Consider the following 17,829-nt stretch of genomic DNA (forward strand, 5'->3'; position numbering starts at 1 on the left):
AAGCAGAGCCCGTAGTCTCATAGAAGCCAATCAACAGCAGCACCCCACTTGAAAGCAAACCCAGCAAACAAAAAACAATTAAAACCCCAGGAACCAGCAAAATTGACCATGAATAGTGTCCAGACACCAAACCACTGTTGTGTTTGTGTTCTACTTCTACCTGAATCTGACTGGACGGAGGCGGGAGGACCTTGTTTTCAGTTTTCGCGGAGTGGGCTTGGGTTTTTCATTAGCACAATAGGGCTGGTTTTAAAATTGTCCAAAAATGCGGATCTGACATAAAAATTGAATTGGGCTTCCTTCCCATAAAGGATATGCGTCGTCAAACTCCTTACACAGGTTTCCACTTTCCACATTCCAGCCTTGATTCTTCTCTACCGGTTTCTGGACAACCAAAAGATCTGTAAGCCTGTAAGGTCAAATTATGCAATGACAGATTTTTCTCTACCTTTTCTTACAAACCAAACACAGCTTGAGCTTGAGGAGAAACCGGGAAACCCCTTGTTTCTGTCTATGATTATAAGAAAGAAGAAAGGGCAAACAAGCATTGGCCTCAAGTATCCCCCTAGTCTACATTCTAAAAGGGCAAAGACCCATTTTTGACATTCCCAAACAGTCCATGACCTTGGGGGATTTACTCAGTCCGACTCTAGAATAGGAAGAGCTGAGGCAAGTCAACCCCTAACCAAGTCTACCAAGCATGAGTCTAAGAACTTTCTCTTTTTTTTTTTCCCTTTTTTTCGAAGGGTATAGTCTAAGAACTTTCTCAGAACTTCCTATTTCCCTCTTATTTTTTTATCAAATCATGCATAGCCCAAGGGTTATTCTATAAAAGAACTTTCCTACTCCAACGTGGAGAGAGGAGGTGACAGACTGACAGTTACCTTCCCAGTCCAAGTCAGCTCTAGATCCCACCATTATTGGATTACTTTTCTCTGTCAAATGATGATCTTAGCTGTTTATTTAAACAAAATAATAAGGGTAAATTATAAAGATCCCCTGTATTTTGTTTTGCGACAAAGACCCCTGTATTATGACTGTGAGACAAATGTTAAAAATTGCTAAGATTCCAGTCCAAGTCAGCTCTAGATCTCACCATTATTGCATTATTTTTCTCTCTCAAGTGATGATCTTAGCTGTTTATTTAAACAAAATAATAAGAGTAAATTACAAAGACCCCTGTATTATGACTGTGAGACAAATATTAAAAATTAGTAATTGTTTTCTACTTGCTTGCATTTGTTTTGTTTACCAAGTCAAATAAGTTAGTTCCTAGTTAGGGGTAGAGATTTTGTAGGTGGTTGGTTAATGTTAGTGGAGAAATCTTAATGTTAGTATCTCTCTCTCTCTATATATATATATATCTGTGTGTGTGTGTCAGATGTAGTTGAATTGCCAACAACCAAAAGAAGTCCAAATAGTACTAGTATTTTTTCCAATATTTCCCTTATTTTTCTCTTAGTTATCCAATATATACTATAATTTTTCCTCTCTTTTTGTTATAACAAAGATCCCCTTCTGATCCTCTCTTTTTGTTATAACACTGATGCAATATTTTTTAATTCCCATACTACTGTTGCAACAACTATTCGGAAAAAACACAATTCATCTTCTCTGACCTCACGATACACGAACAGCAGCGGGACTTCCGAAGTCCTCTCTCTTCCCGATCTTTCTTTTTTTCCCTTCCCCTTTCTCTCCTCCCCTTTCTTCTTCCCGAAGGATAGCTTAGTGTTTAAGCACAGCAATGAACCGCGACAAACCCTCAAACGATCTATCTAAGATTAGGGGGGGAGATCCTCATTAGTGGTGACCCTTTCACTCTTCCACGGACTGATACACTTATCGAATGCTCATACGGGAAAATTGACTCTTGGGTCTGGAACCTAGAGGGTTGGAGAGGTGGCGACACCAGTCTGAACTGAGGGAAGCCCTATGAGTCACTGAAAGGACGGCAGGAGGGCCCTTGATCTATCAATAGAGGGAGCAGAAAACGGGCTTTGCTCCCCTTTACAATATGAAGAAAGAAATAAGGGTCAAAGTTTAGACCGCTTATCAGAATGGTACCCGAATCCATTTACGGTCCCGAATTTTCAGACACATCTTACTTCCTCTCGGGTCAGGGCTTCCCTTTTGCTCTCTTTTCTTTTGTTAAAATATTCTTAATTCTTATAATTTTCTCTGCACCTTCTCGTATTCGCCCTAAAAAGGAGAGTTAAAACTGGGGAAAAAGAGGAGCGAAAAGCTAATCTAAGTCATCTGGTTTTGAACTTCGAAGAGTGAGCGAGAGAGGAAAGATGGGGAGAGGCTTGAGATTGGATAATAAAGAGAGAAAAAAAGGTGTTTGACTGAAAAAACCGAGGCGATGAAGACTTTGAGTAGAGACTAGAGAGAGAGAGAGAAAGGACTAAACAGTGTCACAGATCTCATTTTCAACTTTTTAAGTGCTTTATTTTATTCAAATCCTCTGTTCTTCTTGTAGTTTATTCGTCCAGATCATTGGAGGAGGGCACGGAAAACAGAAAACAGAGGGAGAGAGAGAGGGGGAGGGGGAGGAATTCGGAAGTTTGCACATCACCATCACTCATCTGGTTCGCGGATTTCAACAGAAGGGGGTCTTTGTGTACAGGGGGTGTCTTTGTTGCAAAACAAAGTATAGGGGGTCTTTGTCACAGACCCCATAATACAGAGGAGGTCTTTGTAATTTTCCCAAATAAGAAATCAGGTATAAGTATAAAATAATCATTTAATCAATCCCCCCTCTCTTTTTCTCTCTACAGTCCTATTTGCTACAAAGACAAAAGTCAGACTAATTTAATAAAGAGAAAATTCCTGATTAGTACTACTTTAAGGCCTAGTATCACTTTGGTTGCCCAATTTTAAAATGTGACAATTCAGTACTCAAACTTTCAAAACGTGCCAATCCAATACCTGCGGTTAATCAACCATTAAATGACATTTGAAAAGACACAAATGCCTTCGGGCGTCATCTAATTCTCTTTTATCAACCATCCAAACATTGACAAAAAATGAACAATCCTAAATCCTTGCATCTTTTATTTAAGAAAACTGGAGTCATGTCTCAATGGGCATTTCGGTGACTCCAACTTTCTTAAATAGAAGAAGGAAGGATTTATGATGATTCATTTTTCTTTTTGCCAAGGTTTAGATGGTTGATAAAAGAGAATTAGAGGACACTCAAAGGACATTTGTGTCTTTTCAAATGTCATTTAAGAATTAATTAACAATAGGTATTAGAGTAGCACATTTTGAAAGTTTGGATATTGAATTATCATATTTTAAAGTTTGAGGTAAAAAATGACACTAAACCCAAAGAAAAGGTATTAATTGAGAATTTTCCCGTTAATATAATATAGTGGTAGTAAGCATTGGATGGTAATTAGGTCATTTGGCAGGGGATGAAGAGTAGTTAGGTTGACGAATACATAGTAAAGGAGCACTACAAATTAACCAAAGTCAGCCTTTTGGTGCTAAATCACCTTACACTTTACGGCACACTCCCAGATGTCGATGAGTCGTGCAGTAGTCATCCATTCTCTGTATTTAGTACAGAACCAAACACTAGTAGGGAATTGCCCACCGCATTCCCAGCTTTGAGTCAAAGTGAAATTGGCCAAACTTGTCATTCCAACCGCTATTTTGGGCAGGCAAAGGTACCACCATTCTAGCTACTAAATACTAATAGATGAAGAGGAAGAGGACCTTCACTTGATGCAGACCTCTGACGTGATTTATGAATCAACTTGATCCCTACCTCCTCCCTTTTTATTCTTCAATCGATGGATGAAAAACACAAGCTTCCGGCCTGACTTTAATAAAAAAAGTCACAAACAGCAGGTTGGTTCCAAAAGCATATCTTCAAATTTCAACTCCAATACAACTGATGGAATTTGATCGATTTCACTTTCACCTTTTCATCACAAAATTTGAAACAAGACGGAGCCAAACTAATTTCAAAACCTTCTAGGTACGTAGGATAGGTTTATTCTCTTCCATGGGAATTGTCTCACCACTACTCAATTAATTAGAAAACATGCAGGGTGAAAATGAGAAAGAGAGGGCGTCAGAGGGCATGTGATATATGGTAATGGTAACACCTAAAAGGGACGTAATAAAAAAAAAACAAGTATATAAAAAGCCTCTTTGTTGGCTGTTGCATGCAGATGATGAGCAACATTTGGCTGTCGTTCACGTTGTAGAAGAAGCTTCTTTTACTTCTGTCTTCTACCGACGTTCCTCCATGCTTTGTGCTTGTCCATCATATAACCGACATCTCAACTACCAAGGCAACGGTATCACCGTCATCCGGCGGGAATGTCGCTCGCCACTCCATCGATCTCAACCCTCCACAGATGACATGGCTCCCCATTATCTGTACTCATCCCCTGGCCGTTCAGTTCAATTCAGTGTACAGACCTCCAACTCCGAGATGCCATACATGTTACATGCATTTCTTAAGTACTTATTATGAACAATAATTAAATAAAACAAAATCCCTTTTCGTATGTTCAAAGTTAATAAAATCTCCTTCTCAGTTCTGATTGGTATCACTCTTTGACTTTGCTCTAGTACATTATAAGAAATAGCTCAATAATGGATGACCACTTTGCAACTTGTATTTTTTTTTTTTATAAAAAAAATATCTTTTATTTATTATAGTTTAGGCATTTAATCTGCGAATAATCTATTATTGGACAAAGCAGTTACTAACTTAGGCTGTATTGGTTTGATAGAAAATAAGAGACAAACAGAAAATTTTGAAAAGTTGTTAAAAGGAATCCTCTCAATTAATTTCTATTTCTTTCTTCTTCTTTTTTTTTTTCTATTTTTTATCAAAGCAAACATACATTATTCTACTTATTAGTCAATGGATTTAGTGAGAAAGTGGTGTCTATTTCTTTCTTCTTCTTTTTTTTTTTCTATTTTTTTGAACGAGACAAATTAAGCCTTAATCTTACAATGACTCCTCCTACCATTTTATTTCATTTTTATTTTTCTTCTTTTTTTTTTTGTTTATTTCGCTCCTGGGGAGTGGGGTACTATGCTAGTAGCTAGGTTATAGTCTTGAAGAAAAAAAATGTATCCTTGTGTTATTATTGAGTCAGGTGGAAAATGGAAAAAATGCAGTGTTCTAAGTGTTGAGGGTGTTTGAAATCATGGACATTTATTCAATAAATGCTGCTACATAGGCGTCACTTCAGTAGTTTCCCTCTCATGCTCTTCCATACGCATTAAGAATAATAAAAGGTGATTTTGATTTCTGTGCATATATACCGTTTGGGGAAGTTAATTTTTAAAGCTTCTCCCAACGGTTTAAGCATTTTTTCACTGTTATGCTAATGTGGTGCCTAATGGTGCTAAATTGTCATAAACAATTGTAAATATTACCTTTTATTGATTTTACAAACAAATAAAGTATAAATATTGAATGAAAAACATAAACAAAACCAAACACATACGTTAAATACTGTTTCCAGCATTAATTTATACCATTTAGATTAAAATCTCGTCATCATATTATCATCCATGCCTTATCCCAACCAGGAGTGGAGCTAGAATTTTTAATTGAGGGGCCAAAACAGACCCCTCCGCCACCCCCTGCTGGCTCTGCCCCTATCCCAATTATATAGGATCGGTCATATGAATCCGTTCTATATAATGTCATATATATTGTTAAATTATTAATGCAAAAATGAATAAAAAAACTCATTCCATGATGAGATGAGGCTATCTGGTTGTTGGTTGCTATGTCAACGAATGATAAAGCCATATATTATAATTAAAAAACGATGCCATACCTCCATTTACATGCTATTGAGACTGAACAGCAACATCGATCATCAGTCGCATATGCACAACATACAATACAAATCATAATCATTCACCAATCTATCAACTTGGACCATTCATTTGCTGGAATTTATTATATGAACTTTATCCAAGACTTAGATATATAATAGAAGAAAGCCCCAAATATCGACCTCCATGATCCATCTAGTAAGTAAGTAGTGTAGGCAGGACGAAAAGAAAGAGAAAATTTAGGTGGGTCAACCTTTTTGCAATTTGCTAGAAACAACATTATACATTATTTGCAGTGACTAATTCATAATTTGGAATGTCAGAATTTATTAATAGTTAGGGTTACAGCATTCAAAAGGGGAGAAATTCCCAAATGTTCTACGTACGTACGTTTGTCTACTAATCTGTGAAATTCTTCTAAAAAGTGATTAATTAACTGCTTTGGCAAGTGCATATCAAAATTCAAATGATCAACTACTATTACTAAACAATGTCTATTCTGGAACCCGAAAACAGCAACTAGTTGTGAGTTGTGACCTTTACCTGACCACCTTTTAAAATCGTATTCTATTAAGCCACGAAAATTAAAAGTTTGTGATCCGTCTGTTTTCAGCAAATAAGTGATGCTTAATGCTCATCAACTTTATGGTTAATTTCTTTTAAGTTGGTGAAAATACTATTATATATTATTAGTTTTTTTTCTGGTGAATCAAGGTTTTAAAACCGGTGTTGAGCCACATGGTTGGACCATTTAGCCTGAAAACCGTCAGAGTACCGATTCTGATCCAGTCGATCTCAAATCATTATTTTTCCAAAAACCACTGAATTGGTCCAGTCATTTGGGCGCTTAATTTGCCAATTCATTCATTTAGAATGGTTTGTTTGGCCAATATTATCTTAACGATTTTTTATCTTTTAAAATAACATGACCTGATCCATTAATTTGGACCGATTCAATTGAACTGTTGACTCAGAAAATCGGTGGCCAAAGCGATTTTGAGTCCATTTTTAAAAACATTACTGTGGATTATGCATCATCAACATCAGTTTTAGGCCATGTTTGGGAGTATTTAAGTTAAAAATAAGTGTTTATTCAAATAAGCATTTATTTAATTTGCATCTGGCACCAACTTCTCAAGTGCTTATTTTCTAAACTAAGCACTTTTTTTTTTTTTATATTGAGCATTTGGGTAGTCTTTTTCTCTAATAAGCACTTAAAGAAGCATTTATGACTATTTTGCCCTTCATTTTCTTTTAAATTTTGAAAATATACCCTTTGAAAGCACTTTTAAGAAAGTATTTTTGCGAAAGTACTTTTACGAAAATGTGATTTCGTTAAAGTACTTTTATAAAAGCGTTCACAAAAGTACTTTTGTAAAAATACTTTGGTAAAAGTGCTTTCATAAAAGTTCTTTTGTAAAACTACTTTCATTAAAGTGCTCTCGTAAAAGTGTTTTCATTAAAATACTTTCTTAAAAGTGATTTCATTAAAATACTTTCTTAAAAGTGATTTCATAAAAATACTTTTATAAGAGTGCTTTCATAAAAATATTTTTATAAAATTCAACTAGAAATAATTTTATAAGTGGTATTTTAAAATTCAACTAGGGATAATTTTTGAAGAAAAAATTGAATAAGTGTTTATACAATAAGCACTTAAAAAAAGCTGGAAATTTAGACTTAAAAAATAAGCCCTTATTTTTATAATAAACACTTATTTCGGCTTTATTTCCCAAATACCAATAAGTAATTAATGTCCCACATAAGCACTTATTTTAAATAAACACTTATTTTTAAGCACTCCCAAACATGACCTTAATTTGATCTACTTGGCCAGAAAATAGCGTTGTTTGAAAGGACAAAGTGGATGGAATGAAGGGAAACCAAACACTACGAAATGTTGGAGAACAGCTTATCTTTGAAAGGTTGAGCGTTTCTTTCTTTTCTATATATAAAGTAATAAAGGGTAAAATGGTTATTCTAATGTTTAACGATATATTTTTATTTAGATCAGTAGTTAAGGTCTTCACATGCAAGGCACATGGAGGGCTTTATAATTTTTATTTTATAATCGAAATTGTAGACATCCATTATAATAATTTATAAAAGATTTAGGTGTAATAGAAGACTGAGGAAAAAAACATGTATAACACAAATTTATAAGAACAATTAATTGCTATATTAATAATTTAATATTAATGTAGTACGTATTTGCTTTGAGAATAAAATATTAGTTATAAATTCTGGTGGAATTAATAAGCTGGTTACTCATATTATTAAATAATGGGAGTAATGCATAAAAGTCTCTGGTTTCCCCAGCTCAACATGAAATATGAACTTAATGTAACTAAAAAATTAATGTCCTTTATAGAGGAAAGAGGGAGGCAAGAGTCCTCTCACCTCAATGCTCATAAAAACCTTCCTTTTTGTATCATCATTCACATTTGTGGTTATTATTTTTAAATTAATTTATTAAAAATATATAAAATCCTCTTTTTCTTTTCCTATTAAAAAACTTATTAAAAGCATAGAAAGTTAGAATAAAAATGCTCTCAAGCTTTAATTTTCTTTAATAAAATCCACTATCATTATTAGAGAATAAAAACCTATTTAAAGACCTCATCAAACAACATAATCTTTTAAGTACTAGACATATTATCACAGTTTGTTTGACCAAGTGATTTAGTGTTCAATTGGCTTTGTATTTATCCATGCTTCAAGCTTGATAGATTTCCATGTAAGGGGACATGCTAGAGAATAAAAACTAATAGTTTAAGATTTTAGACTGAATGGTTTTTTGACAATAGTTTTGTGTCCATTTGGTCTCCTAGAATAGGGACTTGGAACCGAAATGGCCCATACCGATTCCAATCATTTATTTGGCGAGAATGGAATTTTGATTCTCATTCTTGGTCGAATGGGATTCACGCTCTAAGGTATTCCGATTCCAACCGTTTATACGGTGAGAATGGAATTTTGATTATCATTTTTGGTGGAATGGGATTTGTGCTCTAGAGTCTGTCAACAAGTAAAAAAAAAACTCTTGACAAAAATAACCATAAATCCTAATATTAATAAAATAATAAAATATAAGTAAAATAGCAATAAAATAATATTATTATAATAAAATATTAATAAAAACATATTAATTATTAAATAATCATAATAATATAAATTAATAAAAAATAAAATAGATTAAAATAATAAATGTGTAATAAAATATTCATAATAAATTTCTAAAAAATAATAAAAATATTAATAAACTAATATAAATTTAAAAATTTTGGTTGATTCCAATTCTGACTCCAAATAAACCAAACAAGTGCTATGAATAAGCAATTCTGATTCTGATTCAAAGAGATTCTTATTCCAATTCCAATTCGATCTTAGCTGCAAGCCAAACAAACCCTTTTTTTAAAGTCTCAAGAAAATATCATTCCACATCACCAAAAACCTTGATGAGTGTTACAAGAAGACACAGTGAAAGTTAAGGATCAATTTTATAACATCTTCCCTCCTCATTATATCCATCCTTTCCTCTTAAAACTCTCTCAACTCCTTTTTAACTCCCTTAAATAAGCCTTTGCCTAGATTTAGATTAAAGAACCAACCCTAAACATGAACATTGGCCTAGACCTATTAATGTCAAGTTTTTATTTTGCTATAAATTATAATAAAGGGTGTTGAGAGTAGGGGTGAATGGATCAGATCACGATTCAATCCAAAATCAAATATTATCATATTTTGTCGGATTTAGATCGGATCGGATTCAATTAAAAAATTGGATCACCTCCTATTTGATCTAGTATATATTAATTATGTGTATATATATATATATATTATTTATTAATATATTTATATTTTTAATTTTTGTATATTGATTATTTTTTTATGAAAACATGTATATATATTATAAAAATAATTGAAAATGGTTGTATTTTTTTGTTTTTCTTTGTATAGATTGTTATGTTTTTCTTTCTTTTGTTAAATTTTATAAAAAATAACTCGAATCGGATCAAATTTGGATATCTTTTTTAACGGATTCGAGACCTTTTTTTTTTTATATCTAATCGGAATAGAATATGAGTTTTATATTATCGGATCGGATTTGCATATATCGTGAATTCCGATCCGTTTGCATCCATACTTGATAGATCAGGTGGTTTGGACGGTCATAATAATCTTTTGAGGTTGTTTGAGTTGCTAGATCTACTCTACCCTGTTACTGTATTGGTCAAATTTTCAGACAAAATCCCAAACTCGCAGTGCACGTAATGATTTCTAATTCCTCACTTGTTTTTCTTTCTTTCCCGGATTTATCTCCGCTTCCTCCTCCACCGCGTCTCAATCAATTTTCTCCCTCTCTCTTCCTCTCCCAGTCTCCACTCTCCAATATGGTTTCTTCCTAATCTCCTTACCAAATCTAAGTGAGTTGACCCAGTCTCAAATTTCTCAAAATACCTACGAGTCTATCGATCACACCTTTCTTCCTGGACACGTGTACGGTGATGAATCCGGATGATTAATAAATAATATATGGATGGTAGATGCATGGAAACATTCCTCCTGTCTATAGACTATAATTACTCAGCGTTGTTTGTTTTGGTCTGATTCCACACAAAGGTCCAAAAACACCGGCGACTTTGAACGAGTCGCCCTAGCCCCCCTGTAGCCCACTGCCCACCACCATTGCTCGCCCACGGCACGGCCCACGTCGACGCTCCGCTCGTGCCAACCACGCCTCCTCGCACGTGCTACCTCTCTCCTCCGTTTGTTGAGACTAGAGACTTTTGACAGAGAGAGAGAGAGAGCGAGCTTTAAATAATTCTGCATTGCGCGTTCTCCTCTCGTTGAAATTCTCTCTGTTCCCTCTTCCGTTTCTACTACTCTCTGCTTTTTGCTGCTTTGGAAGTTCGGATCGGATCCCCCCTCACCTCTCCTCTCCCTCTCCAATGGCACAAGCTCCGGCACCCACTCCACTGTTGAAGGATGAGCTCGATATCGTGATACCCACCATCCGGAACCTCGATTTTCTCGAGATGTGGAGGCCCTTCTTCCAGCCTTACCATCTCATCATCGTCCAAGATGGTGATCCCTCCAAGACGATCAAGGTTCCAGAGGGTTTCGATTACGAGCTCTACAACCGCAATGACATTAACAGGATTCTGGGTCCTAAGGCCTCATGCATTTCATTCAAGGACTCTGCCTGCCGTTGCTTCGGCTACATGGTGTCTAAGAAGAAGTACATCTACACCATTGACGATGATTGCTTTGTAAGTATTTCCCATTTCCCCTCTTCAGTGCGGGCTTTGTGGCTTTTTGGTGTTAGGGATGAAGTTTGGATCTCGATGGATGGGTCTTCTGAATTTTCTCTGTTTTCTTGTAGTTTTAATTTTGTGTGAAGGATTCTGGGAAGGGTAGGCTTTTTCATGTGATTTAGTTTACATGTTCTTGCTTGTAGTGTGAAGACCGGATTTTGCTTTGATTTGCTTTGATGACTCTTTTGCTGTCACAGTTTTGTTTATTGTGAGTCGGTGCATATTTCTTGGTTGGGTTTTGTAGGGTTGTCTGAAGTTATTCATATTAGATCTGGTCCTGTTCTTTGCGTCTTATATCTCCTTAATTTTGTGATTACTATGTTCTCAGCTTCGTCTCACTTTTAGTCATAGCTTGATTATGGACTTAACTCTTAATTTTTCTGTTGTTGTATTACTAGGTATGAGGTTCCTTTCATCCACTTTCTAAAATCAACATTGTTGATGTGATGTCGTGACTAGAAAGATTGAATTTTTATTATGAATATTTTACGAAAATATTTTCTTTTCAATTTATTGTGTGAATAGTAGTTTCTTTCTTTCCTCAACTCCTGCCCTAATAGCTAAATAAATAATTGGCAACCTTCTTTGGAGTTAAACAGCAAAGATCAGGTTACTGCCTAGTGCTAACTGCTTTGAAGCGAAAATGTCATTATCTGTAGTGTCATTCAAGATTGGTTTTAATAATTTGTTCATGTATACATGCATATATCTTTTTTGAATATCTGGGAACTGCTGACAATGGATTTTTGTGGAGTGGGATTTCATTTAACTTCTCTGGGTTTTGCTTATTTGTTATTCTCCAAGATCTGTACTCTTTTATTGGAGATTTCCTGTCTTTTCTATCATCCCTGTGAAGTGTTATATTCATTTGGCTATAGTAGTTGTCTTAAGATAAGATCTCAGATTTGAGTGTTTTGAGTGGTTTGGCTGCAGCAATTCGAATTGCATTTTCGGCTAGACTAGTTTGTTTTTCTGTTTTGAGATTTCACTTTTAGAAAGAACAGTTTTCCCCCTCTCCAGATGCTGTAGAGCATTAGTTATGCAATTTTAAATTCATTATTGGATTCATAATGTAATGTACAGCTGCGAGTATTTAAAAGAGGGTCCCCTATTGTGGAGAGGATCTTTATGAAGCACCAATTCCTATAGTTTAAGCCACCTAAAAGTGCACAGAGATTGATGCTTTATGGAATTCCACTTTAAATTGCACAATTTGGATGCTTTAGATGCTAGGGATCAATTACAGGATCTTTATGCTTGGATTTTATCTATTTTTTCTCTTTTCTTTTTTTATTATCTAAGTGTTTGTGCTTGGATATACACAGGTTGCTAAGGATCCATCTGGCAAACAGATCAATGCACTGGAGCAGCACATAAAAAATCTTCTCTCCCCATCTACTCCTTTTTTCTTCAACACTCTGTATGATCCTTACCGAGAAGGCGCAGACTTTGTCCGTGGATACCCTTTCAGTCTACGTGAGGGTGTACCAACTGCTGTTTCTCATGGCCTTTGGCTCAACATCCCAGATTATGATGCTCCCACCCAGCTTGTCAAGCCTCTTGAGCGAAACACAAGGTGTGGTGGTGTTTTGCGTGGCAGAAGATCCTGATATGTACTCTCTTTCCATGTTTGGTGTTTGTTAACCATTTTCTTATCTTTATCAGGTATGTCGATGCGGTTCTGACCGTACCTAAGGGCACCCTGTTCCCTATGTGTGGTATGAATCTGGCATTCAACCGGGAACTGATTGGTCCTGCAATGTACTTTGGACTCATGGGTGATGGTCAACCAATTGGGCGCTATGACGATATGTGGGCTGGCTGGTGCATTAAGGTAAATCCATCTCTCAGCTCCTTCTTTTTCTTCTGAGTTGTATTGTGATACTATGAAGCTAGATCTTTGTTCTTGTATGAATTGTCTGTTTTCCTCCCTAATTAGTTATGAATTTCTCATATTTCCTCAGAATGTGGCATAAATACAAAGAAAATTTTTGGCATAATCAGTAGCATTTGCATGGGTTTTTTGCTTGATAGAAAAATGTTGAAATTTTGTCCCTCTGGTTTGTGATTTTGTAGGTGATATCTGACCACTTGGGATGGGGTATCAAAACTGGTCTGCCCTACATCTGGCACAGCAAAGCAAGCAATCCATTCGTGAACCTTAAGAAGGAATACAAGGGTATTTATTGGCAAGAAGAGCTGATCCCTTTCTTCCAGTCAGTAACCCTTCCAAAGGAATGCACCACTGTTCAGATGTGTTACGTTGAACTCTCCAAGCAGGTCAAGGCTAAGCTTGGGGAAGTAGATCCCTACTTTGACAAGCTAGCAGATGCCATGGTCACATGGATTGAAGCTTGGGATGAGCTCAATCCACCTGCAAAAGCTGCTCAGCTACCTAATGGCACTGCATAGAGAATCTTGGTTAACGGTTACTACTCTTTATCTTGATAGTTTGGACTTGGTAGTTGTCTCACTGTTGTATTTTCCTATATTTCTCTAAGCTTTTTTAGATGAGAGCTTGGAGCATATATATTTTTTTTTTTTGCAGATGGATGCATGTAATTTATTTTTGAGTTTAGAACAATAAAATATTGGTTTTGGAATTGAAATTAGGTTTTTGCACCACTTGTTTGGTTGATAAATATGACAATAACTAGGGCCTTGTCCTCCTCTCTCCAGTATAGCAGTTTCCTGTTTTGTGTAGGGTGGTCATTGCTCTGGTAAATTGATAACGAATTTTTGTCACGATGCAGAAACCAAACCTGTATCATTGTGATCTTTGTTTTTTAAATTTTACTTCCCACTTGTTGGAGAGATTAACTTGGGAAGTTGAAAAAAAAAATGTGACATCTAAAATCTATAAATAAGTTGCCATGTAGGGGGGTATTCTCCCATGTGAATTGGAAGTTCCAAAAACAAATATCAAAACCATCTGGTTTGAAAACAAATTGATTTCTAAAACAAAATTACAGAAAACTACTGGTTACATGTGTTTTTGGTTTTAAAATTAAAGACAAAAGTGTTGTTGAATTTATGGTTTAATATAATCTACTTCAAAATTTGTTTTTGTTAAACAAAACCAACACAGTTGGTTCAAGGATGTGCTTTTTTTTTGTTTTGCTGATGTGGCAATTTCAAAAACAAGTGGAAACAAAGCAAATTTTTAGGACAGTTGTCCTATGAATACCCCCAGTCTACCCTTGAAATATTCAAAACAAATTTCTAAGACAATTATCAGAATATTTATCGGGTGCTTATTGATGATTGTGCTCACAAAGCTGTGCCTACTGGATCCGGTCTCCATTTTATTTATTTCGCTAATGTAGGATCTACTCCCAAAAAAGCAATTCGCAAAGAGAAGGTTTGTAACATTTTCTTTGAACATCTGATACCCGAATAAAACAAAATTAGAATGTTTTGTTTTGTTTTGCTGGTTAATGTCTCTTGGGTCTCCTTATTCTGGTAAAAGATTTCTTACTTGGAGGAGTTCTGAGTAAATCTGTAGTTGTGAAGAAACCTATACCAAGCATAAAAGACAACCAGCTCCAGCTGCTAGCTGACAAGCTATACCAAGAAAGAAAAACCATCGTCGTTCTTGGAAGTGAAGAAACCTATCAACCGACAGTCCGACAGCATACATACTTTCAAGTTTCAAATCACCCAACTCATGCACAGCAAATTAAAGTTATATTCAGTTCAGGGTTAACGATTTTGAATTGAAATATAGGGCCGTGGCCTTGCTTATTGCAATCACAGACAACCACGACATGACCAACCTTCGAACCGGAGGCAATAAGTAATCCTTCCAAAATGACCCAATAACTGGAGCAAACTGAGGGCAAGCACCAAAACTACTTGAAATCTCACACACCCACCCACCCCAAAACCTGCTTTCCTATTGATCAATAAAGAACCATCAATGTTCATGTTCAGCACAACACAAGCTTCACCAGAAAAGCGACGTCATCGTCACCCTTATCCCTGCCTCTAGCAGCTAGCTGCCTGAAAACAGAAGAGATTACTGACTGATTAGGTAAATTAGGATCAGGATTTACAATCATCAAGTATGGTATATATTGTTTCCGGATTTGCATATATGTTCCATAACAAAGGCAAAGAATGTTGTTTCTACTACATTTCTTAACCCTACCTGTTGGTGTTGGCAAAGCTATTGGAAGAATTTATTGTGTTTTCATTAAATCGAGCATCTTGCATGGTCATAAAGCAACACAGTATGCAGCACAACGCTCTCTAACTCCTTACCACAAAACCAAGTTAGGACCCACAGATATGGCCTTCAAGCACTTCCAGTTCCAAACCTCTTCCTTTTCTCTCCTGCTGTCAGAAATCTATCTAGAATCTTGCAACTTCTTTGTAATGAAATAAGCAAACTTAACGGAAAAAAAAGGAAGCATTGATCCCAAAAAGCTCTGTCTTCCCTCTTATACTGGCCTAAATTGATGGATGTGCATTTATAAGGTATGCATATTTTAACTATAAATAGCCTCAAATAACAACTGTACGCCAATTTATATTGATAAACCCAAGATGCTTCAGATAGATAGAAACAATAGTGATACCAAACACTACCCCTAATATTTAGACTGATTTTTCTCAATCTTCCATTATAAGGGTAGTACTCCCTTATCATCAATTTCAAGGCTACCAAGTTATCCACTCGACCTCACTTAATTTCTCTATCAGCTTCAACAAACACAATTTTTTTCAGCACCTAGCCATTAGCCTCTGCTTCAAGTCTTCAACAAAGGCCCTGAAAAATATGAGCCTTCATTTATATAGAATGACTTTTATCCAAAAACATGGGTTTACCCAAATCCACTTGCAAAGTTTTGCTGTAATTGATTCCAACTCTATATCTCTTCCTAACTAAAGGGGTGTTAAAGTGAATTGTTTTTCTTGTTGCCAGCCCTAAAAGCAAATCAAAACGGTCTTGTTTGAAAACAGATTATTTCTTAAAACGAAAACATAAGAAACATGTTCTTGATTGTGTATATGTTTTTTGTTTTCAAAACTAAAACCAAAAACATATTTGTATTCATTTGATTATTCAACATCGTGTTTTACAAACCTTATAATTTTTATACTAGAAAATTTGTTTTTTATTTTAAAATACCTTACATTTCTCCAAAATTATCATTTAGTAGGGAATATATAAGATAATCTGAGAAGAAGATAGCGATTTTATGAAAACCAGTGCTTTAAATGGTTGTTGACCCAACCTGTTGAACTGTCACCCAGCCATGACTCTGGATCCAGTTCTATTAAAATCCAGGAATTGGTAAAAAACCATTGACCTGATTAAAAACTGTTCGACTATATGGCGGTTCCACTATATGCATCCCAAGGAACCATAGGTGTCTTGCCCCACTATTTTCGTAATATATATATATATATATATATATATATATATATATATATATATATATATATATATATTTTAGATTTGAATTATCATTTTTAATGTTTTCAAAAATTAAAAATATAAATTGAATTAAAAATATAAAATACAGTTATACATTATTTATTGATAAAATGCTTTTATGATGGTCCATGACCAAAAGGCAAAAATGATTTAACCTTTAATTGGGTCGATTTTTAAAACATTCATTAAAACACCAAACTAATGGCTTATAAACATAATTCGGTCTTATTGGATCAGAGCTGATAACCCCAATCAACAATAAGGTCAGTTCGAGTCTAATGCTTACAGAACCTATAAGGTCTTGGTTTGGTTGGGTGCAAGTATATATATTATCTTATTAGTTTGGGTAGACGTTTTGACAGCCCTGATGTTTACAACTTTCTATTTGTCTACTTCAGTGTGAAAAAGTTAGCAAGGAAACAACAACACACTAAGGCATCTGTTGTCTACCAAGTAAAGTAAGTAAAAAGCTAAAGAACCAATTAATATTACCAAGTAGCCTAAAAGTAACACATGTATTGGTGTTCACTAAATTTTAGTAGAAGAAAATCATAGATAACTTAAATCATCTGCTATAACTACGTAAAATTGGAAAAACAGAAGGAGATATAATTAAGTAGGTGCTGACTTGCTAGTTTTTTTTCTTTGGAAGATGATGGGTTCAGCAGAAATAAACCAGAGAGAATCAAGTGGGATTGCATGTTTAGGAGCTTTCAACCTCTAAGAAAATTCGAGCGCTAGAGAGCTGATCCAGTACTTCCTGACCCAAGGTCCCTCCTAGGGATTTCCATACGAAAATAAAGGCAGGATGTGATGGAAAAAAGAAAAGATTCCCTCGAAGCTTTTAAAAAATGGAAAACGACAAATAGCCCTTAAGTTTTAATGGCATCTGGCGGATACGAGAAACGAAAGTAACGCCGTGGCCGGGCCAGGCGGGAACACTCACCACTATACTGCAACGACAATTTTTTTGGATAAAGAAGAAAACGTTAAAATCTCTTATTAATTTATAGGAAATTATTTGTATGATTTTCTGAGCTTTCCTTAGGAAAGTAAAATTAAGCCACCGTTGCTGGGGATCGAACCCGGGTCCCCCGCGTGACAGGCGGGAATACTAACCACTATACTCGGTTTAGGTGAAGAAGACAATTTTAATAGCCTGTGGTTAATTTATAGAAATTATTTATATACTTTTCTGAGCTTTCCCAATACCTGAAAAAGTAAAATAAGTCGCCGTTGCCGGGGATC

At 35.3% G+C, this 17,829-nt stretch overlaps 1 protein-coding gene across 1 annotated transcript; it reads left to right on the forward strand.

Moving 5' to 3' along the window:
* Window positions 1–10,629: 10,629 nt before the first annotated feature.
* Window positions 10,630–13,747, forward strand: LOC104597894 (UDP-arabinopyranose mutase 3). Its single transcript, XM_010259672.2, has 4 exons — window positions 10,630–11,093; window positions 12,464–12,714; window positions 12,804–12,972; window positions 13,215–13,747. The coding sequence occupies exons 1-4, from the start codon at window positions 10,773–10,775 to the stop codon at window positions 13,548–13,550; spliced, it is 1,077 nt and encodes a 358-aa protein (XP_010257974.1). The 5' UTR covers window positions 10,630–10,772; the 3' UTR covers window positions 13,551–13,747.
* The last annotated feature ends 4,082 nt before the right edge of the window (window positions 13,748–17,829 follow it).

This window comes from Nelumbo nucifera, chromosome 4 (assembly GCF_055504915.1).
Source record: "Nelumbo nucifera cultivar China Antique chromosome 4, China Antique-T2T, whole genome shotgun sequence".
NCBI classification, from domain to species: Eukaryota; Viridiplantae; Streptophyta; class Magnoliopsida; order Proteales; family Nelumbonaceae; genus Nelumbo; species Nelumbo nucifera.

Excerpts from the sequence above, each read along its gene's own strand:
- LOC104597894 (XM_010259672.2), top strand. The coding sequence starts at position 10,773 with ATGGCACAAGCTCCGGCACCCACTCCACTGTTGAAGGATGAGCTCGAT. Across the intron at positions 11,094-12,463 it reads CCATTGACGATGATTGCTTT|GTTGCTAAGGATCCATCTGG; the intron begins GTAAGTATTTCC and ends GGATATACACAG. Across the intron at positions 12,973-13,214 it reads GGGCTGGCTGGTGCATTAAG|GTGATATCTGACCACTTGGG; the intron begins GTAAATCCATCT and ends GTGATTTTGTAG.